Source organism: Pristiophorus japonicus, chromosome 9 (assembly GCF_044704955.1).
Source record: "Pristiophorus japonicus isolate sPriJap1 chromosome 9, sPriJap1.hap1, whole genome shotgun sequence".
NCBI lineage: Eukaryota > Metazoa > Chordata > Chondrichthyes > Pristiophoridae > Pristiophorus > Pristiophorus japonicus.
In genome coordinates, this window is record NC_091985.1 from 125,980,729 (window position 1) to 125,999,299 (window position 18,571).

Here is an 18,571-nt window from a genome sequence, read left to right on the forward strand (position 1 = left end):
TAAAAACCCTAAGATCACTGAGACGTTGTAATGTTACAAAACTTACAAAACAATTTCAATTTGAAAAATGCTGCTACATCAAGAACAAGAACAAGAACAAAAGCAACAAAGAAAGGCTGCAACCATCTCTCATCCACATCTCAGTGAATGTTCACTTCTTCATGGGGGTGTCATTTGATTGGCGGGGCTGTGTGCCCTTATTGAAGCAGCTACCTCTCTGATGGCCTGTGCCGTCACTTGCATGCCCTCCCTGACTGCCTGTGCCGTCGAATGCACTCCTTCGGACATTCCCTCCCTAATTTCCCATGTCATTACTGCTATTTCTCCCGTCAGTACCGTCACCTCTTCACGCACTGCACTGACTCTACCGATGAGTGATCGGGTAAGCTCATTAGTCTCCATACCCAATGCCACAACCTGAGTCGCATCTGTTGCACGCTGCATCTCAGGAGAGCATGTCTCCAATCTCCTTCTCCTCTGCCTGGGTCTGCCTCGCGGCACCACTACACTGGGAGGCGCGGGCTGGGACGGTGGGATGCTCGGTGTTCCAGACTGCAGCACTAGAGTGCGAGCCGTGGGCTGGGATGGTGGGTGAATGAGTGTAAACTGCTCCATTTTATCACCAGCAGCACTGGGACCCGCAACGTCGAAATCAAAACCATGGAAGATGGAACCAGAACCTATGCGAGTGGGAGGCGCAGGCTCTGACGGTAGTGCGCGGAGTGTAAACTGCTGCATTACACAAGCAGCACCACTGGGACCCGCAACATCGGAATCAAAACCATGGAAGGTGGAACCAGAACCTATACAAGGAGTTGAAACTCTGATGCCCCTTAATGTGGGCTCGTAAACATCAATTTGGAAGGTCTCCCGTGTAGACATTTCAGTCATTGCCGCCAGCATCCAGTCTGGATTGTCCGCATCTGGTTCTTGCGGATCTTCAAGGTTGGCATCATCATCATCATCATCATCATGTTCTGCAAAATATATCAGAACAGTCAAATGTTTAACAGCAAAGGAGGGGGCAGGATGGGTGGCATGAGTACTCTCTCATAGCAGGCCAGGCAGCAGGTTGATTTGAAGAGCTACGATGCATTTTCAGGACTTGCCCTCTTCCTCACGTGCAGGCCCAGCTTGTGCTGTACTGATTGCTTTTCTCCATAGCAGCTACCCTCTGTTCCAAGGGTGTCAGTGGATGCAGATTGGGCGTGCCTCCTCCTGTTCGAGTTGCTTCTCTTTTGTTGTGGGCCAATTTCTTTTGCAAAGAGTAAAATATAACTTTTTACAGAGTACGTCTTTCTGCAGGGTGGGACATACAGATAGTCACATTACAATTACGATTACATTAAAAAATGAAAATATTACTTTACTTGACCAAGGTCGTGCCATTTCTTTATATACTGGCTTCCAGATCTCATGGTATGCACCACTGCGCAGTAATCTTCTGCAACTTGGTTCCAGCATTTCTTTTCTTTAGGTGCCACTTTTATGCGACCTCTGTTGCTGGTATCCAGCTCCTGCCATCTCTGCTCAATGACGTTAACTAATATCTCCACTTCGGCATGCACGAAATTATTTGTTCTTGGTGGACGTTGTTCCATTGCCGTATTGAATTGACACACTTTTTTTTCATTTTTCAAAACACACAGTCCTTATTTTGCATACACCTATGCAGCACTTGTTCTGGAAGTTTAGCAGCAAAAAGCAGCACTCGCTGATTTCAGCAGGTGATTTCTTCAACAGTGCTGCTAAAAGCACTCCTTCAGGCACAAAAAATCACCAAGATTCAATCCCAAGCCTTTCCAGAGCTCCACGAAACAAATCGGCACTTTTCTTCAAGTTCCTTTAAAAATGGCCGAGTGCCAATGTTTGTAAGCTACTGCGTGCGCGTGCATGCGTGCTCCAACATGCACGCGCAGGGCTGCCGGCACGACGTCCTCAGATCTGAGTTAGCCCCGTCCCCCCTGCACTTTCAGAATCGGCGCGACGCTGTGTCTCCGCTCCCCGCTGATCTCTGCGCGTTGTGCCGAGCTCCGAGGGACCTGCAGGGAGGCTGAGAATTCCTATAAGTGTTTGACATGCTTTTGGGAGTGAAAAACGGGCGCCTTATGATCCTTAGTTTTAGTTTCCCCTATGAGTGGAAATATCCTTTCTGCATCCACCTTATCAAACTCATTATCTTGTATGTTTCGATAAGATCACCTCTCGTTCTTAACTCCAACGAGTATAGGCCCAACCTATCTTCATAAGTCAACCCCTCATCTCTGGAATCAACCTAGTGAACCTTCTCTGAACAGCCTCCAATACAAGTATATCCTTGCTTAAATACGGAGACCAAAACTGTACGCAGTACTCTAGGTGTGGCCTCACCAATACCCTGTACAGTTATAGCAGGACTTATCTGCTTTTATACTCTATCCCCCTTGCATTAAAGACGAACATTCCATTTACCTTCCTGATTACTTGCTATACCTGCATACTAACATTTTTTGTGTTTCACGCACAAGGACCCCCAAGTCCCTCTGTACTGCAGCACTTTGCAATTTTTCTCCATTTAAATTAGAATTTGCTTTTCTATTAATTCTGCCAAAGTGGATAACCTCACATTTTCCCACGTTCTATTCCATCTGCCAGACTTTTGTCCACTCGCTTAGCCTGTTTATATCTCTGCAGATTCTTGTGTCCTCCTCACCAATTTGCTTTCCCACCCATCTTTGTATCATCAGCAAACTTAGCTACATTACACTTGGTCCCTTCATCCAAGTCATTAATATAGATTGTAAATAGTTGAGGATCCAGCACTGATCCCTGTGGCACCCCACTAGTCACTATTTGCCAACTGGAAAATGACCCATTTATCCCGATTCTCTGTTTTCTGTTAACCAATCCTCTCTCCATGCTAATATATTATCCCCAACCCCGTGAGCTTTTATCTTGTGCAGTAACCTCTTATGTGGCACTTTATTGAATGCCTTCTGGAAATCCAAATACACCAAATCCACTGGTTCCCCCTTATCCACTCTGCTCGTTACATCCTCAAAGAACTCTTGCTTTTCCAAATGTCCCACTACTGCTTCCTTAATAATGGACTCCAGCATTTTCCTAATGATGACGATGTTACAGACAAAAATTGGATTTTCCAATACAATGGACTTTATTAAAAGTATCAAAATTCTATGCACCGAATTCTGCCCTGCAATAAATATGCACGAATTTAGCTGGTATACACGAATACAGTCCTTCTTGAGTGATCAGTTTGAGTTGGGTGTCTTCTGAGTCGACTAGCCTAATCGATCATCTCCCTTCCTTGGTTCCTCCTTAAGACGTGCGTTAGAAACATAGAAACATAGAAAATAGGTGCAGGAGTAGGCCATTCGGCCCTTCTAGCCTGCACCGCCATTCAATGAGTTCATGGCTGAACATTCAACTTCAGTACCCCATTCCTGCTTTCTCGCCATACCCCTTGATCCCCCTAGTAGTAAGGACCTCATCTAACTCCTTTTTGAATATATTTAGTGAATTGGCCTCAACAACTTTCTGTGGTAGAGAATTCCACAAGTTCACCACTCTCTGGGTGAAGAAGTTCCTCTGCATCTCGGTCCTAAATGGCTTACCCCTTATCCTTAGACTGTGACCCCTGGTTCTGGACTTCCCCAACATTGGGAACATTCTTCCTGCATCTAACCTGTCTAACCCCGTCAGAATTTTATATGTTTCTATGAGGTCCCCTCTCATTCTTCTGAACTCCAGTGAATACAAGCCCAGTTGATCCAGTCTTTCTTGATAGGTCAGTCCCGCCATCCCGGGAATCAGTCTGGTGAACCTTCGCTGCACTCCCTTCGTCCATTCCTCACATACTGTACAGCATACTTCTTCCTCGTGATCCAGTTTCTGCCTGGCCAGAGATAACTTAGTCCTTTTGCTGATTCTGACATCAGGCATGTTGTCTGCCTGACTAAGTGCTGTTACCAGGGTCTTTGTACTTGTTCAAAATGCACATCTCCCGACTCTTTTTTTCTCCGCCTTGAGCACAGATGTTTTTCACCCACAAGTCTTCATGGCTTCTCCTATTTTAATGTAGCTCAATGAGTATAAGAGCAGGAGTAAGCCATTCGGCCCCTAGAGCCTGCTGTGCCACTCAGTAAGATCATGGCTGATATTCTACCTCAACTCCACTTTCCTGCACTATCCCCATATCCCTTGAATTCCCTTAGTGCCCAAAAATCTATCGATCTCTGTCTTGAATATACTCAATGACTGAGCATCCACAGCTCTCGGGTAGAATTCCAAAGATTCATAATGCTCTGAGTGAAGAAATTGCTCCTCTTCTCACTCCTAAATGACCGATCACTTATTCTTAGACTGTGACCTCGAGTTCTAGACTTCCCAGCCAAGGGAAACGTCCTCCCAGCCTGTCAAGCCCTGTAAGAATTTTATATGTTTCAATGCGATCACTTCTTTGTATGAATAATGTGATGATGACTGGATTAGTGGGAGCAGTTATGATGCCAGAACTGCATCTGTTAATGTGCTTTTGCCTCCTCTTTCCCTCCTCACGTCCACCTAACTCTAGATTTTGAGGATGGAGCTAGATAAATTGGGAAATCATGACGATTAAAAAATTTCACAGGCTAATATCCTGGAATGTGATAGAAACTTTAACAATGTGAAAATTTATTTTGACTAAGGGGCCGGTGAATGGTGAAGAATAGAGTTCCAAACAAATTGCGACTGTTGAAAATAAACAGCCTGATCTGCAGAAACTTGATGTGATCTGGAGTCGTGGGGGTGCCTGAAGCATTTACTACTGTATTCTAAAAGATGTAGAAATAGCCAAAACTCAAATTTCTGTTCTGTGCCTGGAGTTTGCTCATTGAAGACCATTGCCAAATAAAGTTTTCATTACATATTCTCATTATATTTCTCTCCATTAAAAAGGTAACATGAAACTTTGATTATGGAAAGAAAGTGGTTGCCTGGTTACTGTGAAATTGGCATACAGTAGAACATTTTTGATAATTCCTTATTAGAAATCTTGTGTTGTAGATGTAATATGTAACAGAAATTAGATTTTTGATTCCTGAAATATTTTAAAATAAAACTGTTGATATAATTGCTGATTTGTTGTAACCTATTGGGTTAATAGATTTTTTAATAATGTAATCTTTTTATGAATAAATATCTTTTTTTGTGTAGAGAAAAGGATTTGGATGCAAAATACATCATCCACATGGAGGGAAACAAGACAACAATCACAAACTTAAAGGTATTGCACTTTAAAATCGTATCTGATAATTTTCAGTATAGTACTGTATAGGGAACAGTCCATTCAATATTTATTTTTCAATATATTTTAGAGATCTGATTGTATGAAAATTCACAGTTTGGGTAGCTCAGTAACTTGACAATTGTATCTGGAGAATGCAGAGACCTGCAGTGGAATTGTAGATGCAGCCTAGCAATTGTAAATTGGCCACTTCACTTGTGGATGGACGCCTATTGTTAAGAGCCCTGAGGCGGAAGCCTGCTTCTGTAAAATTTTCACTTAAGGGTAATTTTCTGTAACTTCACAGTCCAATGCCTCCATTTTCATCATTGTAAATGGTGATCTGATTTGATGGGTCTTTTAGACTAATTATGTATACCTTACTCTTAAGCTTTTCAAACTATCATTTTGTATTTTGCAGCCAGAAAATGCAGCCAATTTATAAAAAAAATGCAGTTATTTTTAAAGGATGAGAAAATGCTAGGGAGAATATTTTTGCGCAAAGTGTTCTATCTCTACGGGGGAGGGGCAAATGATAATTACTTATTGGGAAATATCCTTTGTGCAGTTTTATTGGGTACATTAAGACACCCTCTGTATAAGTTAACACTTTACGAGTATGAGCTGTATGTGTCTTAGAGTGACACGTTTGATTAAAGAAAACCCGTGTTTATACTAGCAAGGAGATTGGACTAGAGCTGCTTGTGTCTGCCCTTGGAACTTGGATTACTTGATCAGCTCTGGATCCATAATGGCAGCTCTCCTGAAAATATAGCATAAGAATAAGGATACCACCTAATGGTCACTTTAAAAATTAAAGAAATGGGGAAAACCTTTTCTCTTTTTATTTATTTATATATATATATATATATAATATATATTTTATATATATATATATAAATGTACTTGCAACATTTTGTTTTATTGTATATAGTAAGTTACATACTGTGATCATACATTATGAAAATTATTCATTTTTACAGGACTATGGGGAAAGAGCAGGAGATTGGGACTAATTGGATAGCTCTATCAGGGCACCGGCATAAGCACGGTATGCCGAATGGCCTCCTGTGCTGTATACTATGATATAAGATTTCAGGCAGAGCAGTGGAAGGAAGGTAGTGCAGGGGTCCCCTGCGGTCATCCCCCTCCAAAACAGATACACTGTTTTGGGTACTGTGGGGGGGGGGAAGAGAGAGAATGACTCATCAGGGGAAGGCAGCAGCAGCCAAGTTCATGGCACCATGGGTGGCTCTGCTGCACAGGAGGGCAGGAAGAAGAGTAGGAGAGCTATAATGGTAGGGGATTCTATTGTAAGGGGACTAGATTGGCGTTTCTGTGGCCGCGATCGAGACTCCAGGATGGTATGTTGCCTCCCTGGTGCAAGGGTCAAGGATGTCTTGGAGCGGCTGCAGGACATTTTGGAGCGGGAGGGTGAACAGCCAGTTGTCGTGGTGCAAACAGGTACCAACGATATAGGTAAAAAATGGGATGAGGTCCTACAAGCTGAATTTGGGGAGCTAGGAGTTAAATTAAAAGCAGGACCTCAGGGGTAGTAATCTCAGGATTGCTACCAGTGCCACGTGCTAGGCAGAGTAGGAATTGCAGGATAGCCAAGATGAATACGTGGCTTGAGGAGTGGTGCAGGTGGGAGGGATTCAAATTCCTGGGACATTGGAACCGGTTCTGGGGGAAGTGAAACCAGTACAAACCGGACGGTCTGCACCTAGGCAGGACCGAAACCAATGTCCTAGGGGGAGTGTTTGCTAGTGCTGTTGGGGAGGAGTTAAACTAATATGGCAGGGGGATGGGAACCTATGCAGGGAGACCGAGGGAAGTAGTATGGGGGCAGTAGCAAAAGATAGAAAGAAGAATAGTAAAAGTGGAGGGCAGAGAAACCTAAGGCAAAAATCAAAAAGTGCCACATTACAGCAAAATTCTAAAGTGGCAAAGTGTGTTTAAAAAGACAAGCCTGAAGGCTCTGCCTCAATGCGAAGAGTATTCGTAATAAGGTGGACGAATTAACTGTGTAGGCAGCTATTAACGAATATGATATAATTGGGATTACGGAGATATGGCTCCAGGGTGAGCAAGGCTGGGAACTCAACATCCAGGCGTATTCAACATTCAGGAAGGATAGACAGAAAGGAAAAGGAGGTGGGGTAGCGTTGATGGTTAAAGAGGAAATTAATGCAATAGTAAGGAAGGACATTAGCTTTGATGATATGGGATCTGTATGGGTAGAGCTGCGGAATACCAAAGGGCAGAAAACACTAGTGGGAGTTGTGTACAGGCCACCAGCCATAGTAGTGAGGTTGGGGACAGCATCAAACAAGAAATTAGGGATGTGTGCAATAAAAGTACAGCAGTTATCATGGGCGACTTTAATCTGCATATAGATTGGGCTGACCAAACTGGTAGCAATGCGGTGGAGGAGGATTTCCTGGCATGTATTAGGGATGGTTTTCTAGACCAATATGTCGAAGAACCAACTAGAGAGCTGGCCATCCTAGACTGGGTGATGTGTAACGAGAAAGGACTAATTAGCAATCTTGTGGTGCGAGGCCCCTTGGGGACGAGTGACCAAATATGTTAGAATTTTTTATTAAGATGGAGAGTGACAGTTAATTCAGAGACTAGGGTCCTGAACTTAAGGAAAGGTAACTTCGATAGTATGAGACGTGAATTGGCTAAAATAGACTGGCGAGTGATACTTAAAGGATTGACGGTGGATAGGCAATGGAAAACATTTAAAGATCACCTGGATGAACTTCAACAATTGTAAAAATAAAACGGTGAAAGTGGCTCAACCGTGGCTAACAAGGGAAATTAAGGATAGTGTTAAATCCAAGGAAGAGGCATATAAATTGGACAGAAAAAGCAGCATACCTGAGGACTGGAAAAAATGTAGAATTCAGCAGAGGAGGACAAAGTTTAATTAGGAGGGGAAAAATAGAGTATGAGAGGAAACTTGCTGGGAACATAAAAGCTGACTGCAAAAGCTTCTATAGATATGTGAAGAGAAAAAGATTAGTGAAGACAAGCATAGGTCCCTTGCAGTCAGAATCAGGTGAATTTATAATGGGGAACAAAGAAATGGCAGACCAATTGAACAAATACTTTGGTTCTGTCTTCACGAAGGTGGGCCACGCTTTGCCAGTGGAGATTGCAAGCCCACCTCAGGAGGCGGGGGACGAGGAACAGGAGCCTGGCGGGGCCCCAAATGGCTAGCACCATCCACGGTGGAGGCAGCATGGCGCTGCTGCTGGTGCAAGAGCCACACGCTCATAATGCATCGGTTTTCTTGAATGGAGGAAGCTGAGGGATGTAACTAATACTGACCACACTATGTACCACGATAATGGCACATCTCCGTTAGAGTCCACAATCATACACAAGACACCAATGCAACACTGTGAAACTAACACTTTACTTACAACGCCAACGTAGTCGCTTTAAACAAAACCATCAAACCTCTCCCCAGCAAGTAACAAAACAAAACACACGTCCCGTTGAAATACCATCAAGCATAATGAAGCTGAACAATGTAACAACATATTTACAGCCATTATTTACATGATGAGTACATCTGTCCATGATGGGCGAAGTCTTCACTCAGACTTTGACTGACATTTCCCACCCCTCACCTTTACCCTCCCATGCTTAGTGCTCCTCCTTAATGTGGCCTCTGTGCCTACAGCAAGGCTGCTTGAGGGCTACTGTGTGTGTGTGTGTGTGTGGGGCAGATAGTACAGACGGCCTAGCAGGACCCCTTGGACCAGATTTGGTCCTGGAAGGTCTGGCTGCGGACTGCACCACCTTAGCATTGACGGCAGCAGTCTGGGATGGCTCGGGGGTAGACCATGGTGGGTGCAAATGCGGGGTGGGAGCCGGAGTGCTGTCATCTTGAGGAAGGACAACACCTTCCATTTCCAGCAGTCCACTGCCACTCACCCAGGACAGAGCCTCAGCATCCAGAGCAATCTGTGGGAGCACAGATTACTGGCCTGTTTTAGCACCATCAGTTCCCCGTTGGACTGTGGGGAACAGAGGTTGGCAGCAGTCAGTGTTTTCATGGCATCACTCTGCGACTGAGTCACAGCACATTGAGCCTGAAACGCAGCCGTTTGCGAGTTCATGCCAGCAATCACTGACCGCATCACATCACAAAGTCCTTGCCTGGCTTCAGCCTGTGATGTGGCAGCTGCTGCCACGTCAACCTTCGCACGCGCCATCCCCTCTGCGACTCCACTGTTGCTCCTTGGGCCCATCTCCCTCTGTAAGCGGGCAAGGATGGGCTCGTTGGACTCCTGAGAGGCAGGGGCAATGCTTGAGGCGGCCTCCACCACACTCAGCAAGTTCGTCGATGCTACGTGCGACCTTCTCCAATGCACCCATGAGGTCGCGGTGCATTTGTGTGGTTTCCCTGTCCATAGCCTCCAAATCCAGGTCCATCTCTGACTGTGCTTCAGTGGGACTCCCCCTCCGGGGAGCTGACTTCTGAGCTTCCCCTCCTGCTCGGGGTTGCTGTTGGCCACTGGGGCCACGAGCCTCATGCTCTTCAAACCCCGCGAATTCAGGCTCCTCCACCGATGTGGTGTCCCCACTCAGTGGGACTGATGGAGTGTTCTGCTCCGTTATCACACGGTTGTGCACACCCTAGTCATCTCCCCCATTGCCTGATGCAGAAAGATCAGGGGCAGGATGCCGCGCTTCTGGCTGATCATCTGTAAGCACAAAGCAACAGACGTGTGGTTAGCAGCCGGGGAGGGGGCAAGGTGATGAAAGGAAACTCAGTTGCCAAGGCCATTCACATACCGTCACTATCCATAGGGGGCTCTGCCTCGCCAGTCGCCACCACATCAACTAAGGTGCCCACGAGGGCCGACACTCACTGCTCGACCTCTCAGGTCCTGCAGGTCAGGCTCCACATCTCTGGTGCGCTGCTGCTCCCGGCGATTGTGCGCCAATTTCGCCTACAATAAGAAAAAAAAAAAGGTGTGAGTGAGTCTGCAGCTCATCATGTGGCACATGTGCCTTCCATAGTAGAGTAGCTGCTACTGTCTAGAAGCGTAAAGATGTCCATTACAATCTGCGTTTCTGCGCACAGAGCATGTGGGAAGGATGGGATGAGGTGAGAGCCACCTAGGATTGTGGTTACGGTGACATTTGGCAAACACACATGAAAAGTTAAATGGTAGTGTGAGGAGGGGTGAGACTGATTAGGGAATAAGAGGGTGCGCGACGCTTGCATGCGCAGGGCATGGCAAGTGAACTGAACCTCCAATTTTCATGTGGCTTCACCAACCCATAGCATGGGTTGGAACACAGAGAAGGGGAGCGTTCTGCAATGACTGTACATTGTGTGAGACAGTGATTTTGAATTCATGGCATTGGTGCATTAATGTAAAGGGTACTCACCCTGATGATCCACGTATGGTCGTTAAACTTCTTGCGACATTGTGTCACAGTTTGTCCCACTGTGCCCCTCTCTCGCTGAGACGTCTTGTGCCACCTCCCTCCAAAGCCTCTAAAAATCTCTTGGAACAGGTCTCCTTCCTCCAGGAAGATGCAAGACATGCCACCTTCTCTCTACAGCCTCTATCAATGTACCAGCGGCTGTGGCTGAGAAGCGGCGGCTCTATGGCAACCTTCCTGCTCCTCCATTTTCCTGCTCTGCTCTAAGTGCACAGATGGAACTGCGCATGTGCATAAAACCGTGAATATTTGCAATGAGGTTTTTGCTTGGAGTGGCCGAACACTGATGTGAAATGCCTGATTTAGTGCCCCCTATCGATCTCGCTGAATTTGCAACAAATTTTCCAGTCGAAAGCACAAACTATACTTACCGCCTTGCCATGAATAATGCCGCAAAATATACTTTCCAGCCCAAGGGATTTGTCGCCGTTAGAAAAATAGAACAGTGACATACACTCAAAAGAGTGACAGCATGCAGGATTACAATTGCAACCATACATCAGTAGAATAAAACTAACCTGTCTCATGGCAGTCTAAATCCAACTCACATTTCCCATTAGTGGGTGAACGAACAATCGAGCGCTTGGTGAATTCTGCTTCAAAATGGTGAAGAGCCGACATCTAAGGATCCCTTCAATCTGGTTTTCACCTCTGCCACAGTGCTGAAACTGCTCTCATTAAAGTCACAAATAACATCCTTTGTGACTGTGACAAAAGTAAACTATCCCTCCTTGTCTTCTTTGACCAGTCTGCAGCCTTTGACACAGTTGACCACTCCATCCTCCTCCAACGCCTCTCCACCATCGTCCAGCTGGGTGGGACTGCACTTGCCTAGTTCCGTTCTTATCTATCTAATTGTAGCCAGAAAATCTCCTACAATGGCTTCTCTTCCCACTCTTGCATCGTTACCTCGTTACCTCTGTTGTCCCCCAAGGATCTATGCTTGGCCCCCTCTTATTTCGCATCTATATGCTGCCTCTTGGCGATATCATCTAAAAACACGGAGTCAGTTTCCACATGTACGCTGACGACACCCAACTCTACCTCTCCACCACTTCTCGTGACCCCTCCATGATCTCTAGATTGTTAGACTGTTTGTCCAACATCCAGTACTGGATGAGCAGAAATTTTCTCCAATTAAATATTGGGAAGACCAAAGCTATTTTCTTTGGTCCAGGCTACAAACTGCATTCCCTAACCACTGACTCCATCCCTCTCTCTAGCATCTACCTGAGGCAAAACCAGACTGTTTGCAACCTAGGCATCATATTTGACTCTGAAATGAGCTTCCGGCCACATGAGACATAACTAAAACTACCTATTTCCACCTCTAACATTGCCCGCCTCCGCCCATGCCTCAGCTCTTCTGCTGCTGGAACCCTCATCCATGCCTTTATTACCTCTAGGCTTGTCTACTCCAATGCACTCCTGGCTGGCCTCCCACATGCTACACTATGTAAACTTGAGGTCATCCAAAACTCAGTAGCCCGTGTCCTAAGTTGCACCAAGTCACGATCACCCATCACCCCTGTGCTTGCTGACCTACATTGGCTCCCGGTTAAACAGCATCTTGATTTCAAAATTCTCATCCTTGTTTACAAATCCCTCCGTGACCTTGCCCCTCCCTATCTGTGTAATCTATTTCAGCCTCTCAACCCCGCGAAATGTCTGCTCCTCAAATTCTGCCCTCTTGAGCATCCATGATCAATTATCGGTGGTCGTGTCTTCAGCTGTTTGGGCCCCTTGGGCCCCAAGCTCTGGAACCCCCTCCTTAAACCTCTCTAGCTCTACCTCTCTTTCCTCCTTTAAGATACTCCTTAAAACATACCTATTTAACCACGCTTTTGGTCATCTGTAATTTCTTCCTATGTGGCAAGTTGTCAAATTTATCTGTTTTGTCTCAACACTGCTGTGAAGCATCTTGGGGCGTTTTACTACATTAAAGGCGCTATATAAATAAAAGTTGTTGATCAAAAAGTGACATTGCTATGAACGTTTGATGGCCACAAGCCAGTTATCCCAGTGATATCTTTTTTTTTTTCCTTGCGTCGTGATTTCTCTTGCAGTGGTCTCTGAGCCTGTCTAGGGAGATAACCAGCAAAGATGTGGGTTTTACAAGAGGAAGGATGATGCAAACTTGTACTTCATTTTTTTACAACTTTAATAATGAGAACCAGTGGAATGGGCTGAATCTGTGACCTGTAATGCAGTATATGTCAGCTCCCTGTTTTGTGTGCAAGTCTCCACAGATGGTTGGCATGGTTCCAAAGTTCCATCAGCAAGTGTGTGCCATCTTGGAGCCCCTTGACCCAAAGAGGGTCTTGGCGCTCTCTTTCTCCTCTCTCGCTCGCTCCCTCACAAATCCTGACCCAAGGAGGATAGTTACTAGATAACTGACCCTCATGGGTTTGACCTCTCGTGAAGTCGATAGCAAGTATCAGGACGCTGCAAGCATAATGGGCCGAATGACCTCCATGCTGTATCGTATGATAATGCTATGATATAAGATTTAATATAAGGTATATGATGTAAGATTTCAAAATAATTTACACCAGGAAATCCTGTGATGAAATCATTCTTGTCAACCACAAAAGATAAGGGACTGGTAGCTGTTCGAAAAGCAGAACAGTGACATACTGCCTGTACTCCTCACAAGCAGCATTTGGATTAGTAAAGCTCACCATAAATGTGACCGTGCGCTGCCACCATCTTCCTGTCCACAGAATGGGCACTCATCATATCCCATGGATTGGTGATTTCACCAAATGGATACTGGCTGTAGGTGTTGAGCTTCAGCTGCTGCTGCGTACTTCTCTGCAACCCAGTCCGAGTTGGTATGAGTCCTGTTAACATGAGTGGATGTTCACGGGTAACACATTCCAACAATATTTATTGTATGCCTCAAGTTTCTTTAACAACTATAAGATGGTCTTTCATATATGCAGTGTCTTTAAGCAGTAGACATAGAGAAATAAGCAATATTACTGTGATCCCCATGGTGGATGGGTAACCTTCATTCTGACTCTCTAAATTGTTAAGGAAAGCTCAAGATTTTTTTAGGCTATCTCTCACACACACTGTCCTTGCTGATTCATTATGGCATGACAAATGTTGTGAACAAGACTCCCAAAAATGAGAGTTCCTTCAATCAGGGGTCACAACTTGTAGACCATCTAGGATGTAACTAATCATCCAGAGCTCTATTGTCCCACTTCCTATCAAGACTGCCTTGGCTATCTTGTTTCACAATGTGGCCACAAAAATAAGTCAGCAGGCACGAATCACACATCCTGCACCTCAATAGAAGCTAAAACGCACAGTCAACTAAATTGTAGCCTAACCTATTAAACTATAATAGAGCATCCTGGGAATGAACAACTTTAAACTAACTATTTCTAGCTACCATACAAATCCACAAGCCATTTATAAGGAAAAATAAAGCAAATACCATAATCATGAAATTAAACCAAGTCCTAACCCTACATATTTATGTAAATGATCCATCCGTGGCTAATTAAAGAAGTTAAGGATAGTATTAGATTAAACGAGGCTTATAATATTATGAAGAATAGTAGTAAGACTGAGGATTGGGAGAGCTTTAGAAACCAGCAAGGGATGACCAAAATTTGATACGGGAGATAATCGATTTATGAGAATAAACTAGCAATGAATATAAAAATATATTGTAAGCTTCAGCAAGTATGTAAAAAGAAAGAGAGTAGCAAAAGTAAGCGTTCGTCCCTTAGAGGTTGAGTCAGGAGAAATTATAATGGGGATTAAGGAAATGGCAGAGCCTTTAAACAAATATTTTGTCTCTGTCTTCACAGTAGAAAATACAAAAAGTATATCAAAAATAGTAGGGGAACGCGGGGCTAATAGGAGTGAGAAACTTTAAAGTAATTAGTAGCAGCAGAATAAAAGTACTTGAGAAACTAATGGGACTAAAAGCTGACACATCCCCTGGACCTGATGGCCTACATCCCAGGGTTCTAAAAGAGGTGGGTGCATTGGTTGTGATCTTCCAAAATTCCCTAGATTCTAGAACAGTCTCAGCAGATTGGAAGGTATCAAATGTAACACCGCTATTCAAGAAAGGAGGGAGAGAGAAAGCGGGGAACTACAGGCCAGTTAGCCGGACAACAGTTGTTGAGGAAAATGCTGGAATCCATTATTAAGGAAGTGGTAAGGGGGCATTTAGAAAATCATAAAATGATTAGACAGTCAACATGGTTTTCTGAAAGGGAAATTATGTTTAAATTAATTAGCGTTTTTTGAGGATGTGACTAGCAAGGTAGATAAAGTGTATGTAGTATATTTGGATTTCCAAAAGGCATTCGATAAGGTGCCACATAAAAGGTTGCTACGCAAGGTAAGGGCTCATGGGATAGGGGGTAATATATGAACATGAATAGAGGATTGGTTAACGGACAGAAAACTGAGTAGGGATAAACGAGACATTTTCCAGTTGGCAGGCTGTTACGAGTGGGGTGCCGCAAGGATCAGTGCTTGGGCCTCAGCTATTTACAATAACTTGGATGAAGGGACCAAGTGCAATGTATCCATGTTTGCTGACGATACAAAGCTAGGTGGGAAAGTAAACTGAGGAGGATGCAAAGCGATATAACAGGTTAAGTGAGTAGGCAATAAGTTGACAGATGGAGTATAATATGGGAAAATGTGAGGTTATTCACTTGATAGGAAGAATAGAAAAACAATTTTTTGAATGATAAACTATTAAATGTTGGTGAGATTTTGGTGTTCTTGTACAGGAAACACAAAGTTAGCATGCAAGTGCTAAAGGCAAATGGCATATTGGCCTTTCATCATCATCGTAGGCAGTCCCTCAAAATTGAGGAAGACGTGCTTCCACTCCAAGTGGCTATACAGTCCCAATACGGGAATTACAGTCTCTGTCACAGGTGGGACAGACAGTCGTTGAAGGAAAGGGTGGGCAGGGAGCCTGGTTTGCCACACGCTCCTTCCGCTGTTTCCGCTTGATTTCTGCATGCTCTCGGCAATGAGACTCAAAATGCTCAGCACCCTCCTGGATGCTCTTCCTCCATTATGGCGGTCTTGGGCCAGGGATTCCCAGGTGCCGGTGGGTATGTTGCACTTTATTAAGGAGGCTTTGAGGGTGTCTTTGAAACGTTTCCGCTGCCCACTTGGGGCTCACTTGCTGTGTAAGAGTTCCAAGTAGAGCGCTTGCTAGGGAGTCTCCTGTCGGGCATGCCTTTATTGCAAGGAGGTTGGAGTACAAGAGTAAGGAAGTCGTACTACAATTATACAGGGCTTTGGTATGACCACACCAGTAGTACAGTGCCCAGTTTTTGTGTCTATCTGAGAAAGGACATAAATGCCTTCAAATCAGTACAACAAAGGATGGATCCCTGGATTGAGAGAGAAATGGAGTTGAGGTCAAAGATCAGCCATGATCTTGTTGAATGGCGGAGCAGGCTCGAAGGGGCTGTATGGCCTACTCCTGCTCCTAATTCTTATGTTCTTGTGTATACATGTCTGGGGTATCTTGCAGTGAGTGCGAGAAGGATCCACACAGGACAGCTTATATTTTACCAGCCACCTTGTTCCTGACATCTAAGTCAAAAGTACCACACACCAGCTGCTTAATCCAGTTCTGCACATGTGTGTCTTTGGTAAAGAGGTATGTGTTCAAAGACCAGGCCTTCAAATCTGCCACCAAGCTCATGGTCTACAGGGCTGTAGTAATACCCGCCCTCCTGTATGGCTCAGAGACATGGACCATGCACAGTAGACACCTCAAGTAGCTGGAGAAATACCACCAACGATGTCTCCGCAAGATCCTGCAAATCCCCTGGGAGGACAGACTCAGCAACGTTGGCCTCCTCGACCAGGCCAACATCCCCAGCATTGAAGCACTGACCAGAGTCGATCAGCTCCGCTGGACAGGCCATATTGTTCGCATGTCTGACACGAAACTCCCAAAGCAAGCGCTCTACTCTGAACTCCTTCACGGCAAACGAGCCAAAGGTGGACAGAGGAAACATTTCAAGGATCCCCTCACAGCCTCCTTGATAAAATGCAACATCCCCACGGACACCTGGGAGTCCCTGGCCAAAGACCGCCCTAAGTGGAGGAAGTGCATCTGGGAGGGCGCTGAGCGTGCAGAAACCAAGCGTGCGGCAAACCAGTCCCACCCACTTTTTCCCTCAACGACTCTGTCCCACCTGTGACCGCGACTGTGGTTCTCGTATTGGACTGTTAAATCACCTAAGAACTCACTTTGAGTGGAAGCAAGTCTTCCTCGATTCTGAGAGACTGCCTATGATGATGATGTCTACTGTGATACTAATTTCCCCTTCAGGATGTTCAGTGGTCATTGTAGTCTGGAATCCTCACTTCCTGCAACTGCTTTTGTCTTTTGCCACAAATCCACCTCACGGCTTTATCCTGGATCTTGCACATGGGCTGGAGTAGACCCCTCCCTTGCAAACCTAAGAATCCTGATACATGAAGGAGCACTGTTGGACAACCACAGGCTTAATCTGTATTGGAACAAGAGCATCCCCATAGCATCTTGTGCTGAAGGACTGAAGGTGGCATTTACCTAAACTGTAGGTACTCAACAACTGGAGCAGTTGCCCCCTATTATGTTGCACCTAACACCTTCAAAATCTTTTCGTGCACCCTGCAAAGCAATAATACATCATTTGGGGGTATCTACCATCATATCCCACAGATTAACTGATTGTTTGAGATGGTAGATATGTGCACTAGATCCCCAGGTGAGTTTGCTATGATGTTAGAGCTCCTTGCTCTGCTTTGCATAGTGCCATGGGATCTTTAATGTTCACCTCAACCAGAGCTTTGGTTTAATGTCTCATTTGAAGAATGGCATTTTTGACAATGCAGCGCGCCTTTAGTACTGTACTAAGTGTCAGCCTACATTATGTGCTCAAATCCTGGACAGATGTGTGAAACTGCAACCATCTGACTCCGAGGCATGAGTGAAAAGAATGGATAAGAAAAATTGCAATTTGAAATAAAAAGGAAAGAATGCTGACAGACAGAAGGTAAAGATATGAGCAAGGAATATAAGGAAAAATACAAGCACAATAAGTGGCTTAAAGCACTGAGTTGGAGGTGGGGAAATCTGCATGTTAGTCCAGCGTTGCGTGAGCCAAGATAGCACAGGCCTTCCTTTCAATCCTTTTCTTTACCCTCGTGCAGAGCCGCCCTGTGTCAGTTGGAGGTTGCTCACGTGTTTGAAAAGAGACCCTTTTTTTCCTGATTAAACTGGTGTTTGAGATTGAGGAAGGGCGGCGTGAGTGGAGCGAATGCGTGCACCACGTGGCCTGGGGGGGAAGGAGAGGGGGGGGGGGAAAGGAGAGGAAAGAGCGACAGAAAGGAAAAAAAATACATCTTCCGGTCTCTGGGCCTGTGGCAAGGCAGTACTAATCAGGATCCGGTATGAATCTCTCCTTCAATGTATTCAGTCGGGTGAGTTAATAAAATAGCTGAAGATGTTATCACGATTTTCCTCATACCTCAGACTCTGAGCTTTATATTCGTGGCAATGTGCTTCTTTGTCTGATGGGTAGGCCTAGTCTGGGCACTCGTGTCCTTTTGAGATACCACTGGCCAATTGTGAAAGGATTGGGAAGGAGGAAAGAGGGGGGCTGCCTATGTCACTGTAGGATTTACGGTAATTAGGTCAAGTGGGTAAAGTCGCTCAGGGCTCTGTTTATTTCTCATGTGCCATCCGCCTTCATTGTTACTGATGTTAATTCATGTGGCTGGCTTTCACTCTGTTTGGGTTTGGTATCTAAATAAGGTGGACGTTCCGTTTCC

The 18,571-nt window shown here is 45.0% G+C and overlaps 1 protein-coding gene across 5 annotated transcripts in view; it reads left to right on the top strand.

Moving 5' to 3' along the window:
- kif16ba (kinesin family member 16Ba) overlaps window positions 1–18,571 on the top strand; it is a 306,911-nt gene that overhangs the window by 29,645 nt on the left and 258,695 nt on the right. For 4 of the 5 annotated variants that reach the window (XM_070889808.1, XM_070889812.1, XM_070889813.1 and 1 more), the window contains exon 2: window positions 5,197–5,266. The exons of the other annotated variant lie outside the window; for it this stretch is intronic. In XM_070889808.1, coding sequence (XP_070745909.1) covers window positions 5,197–5,266 — 70 coding nt within the window. The remainder of the gene's footprint in view (window positions 1–5,196; window positions 5,267–18,571) is intronic. 5 annotated transcript variants of the gene reach the window in all.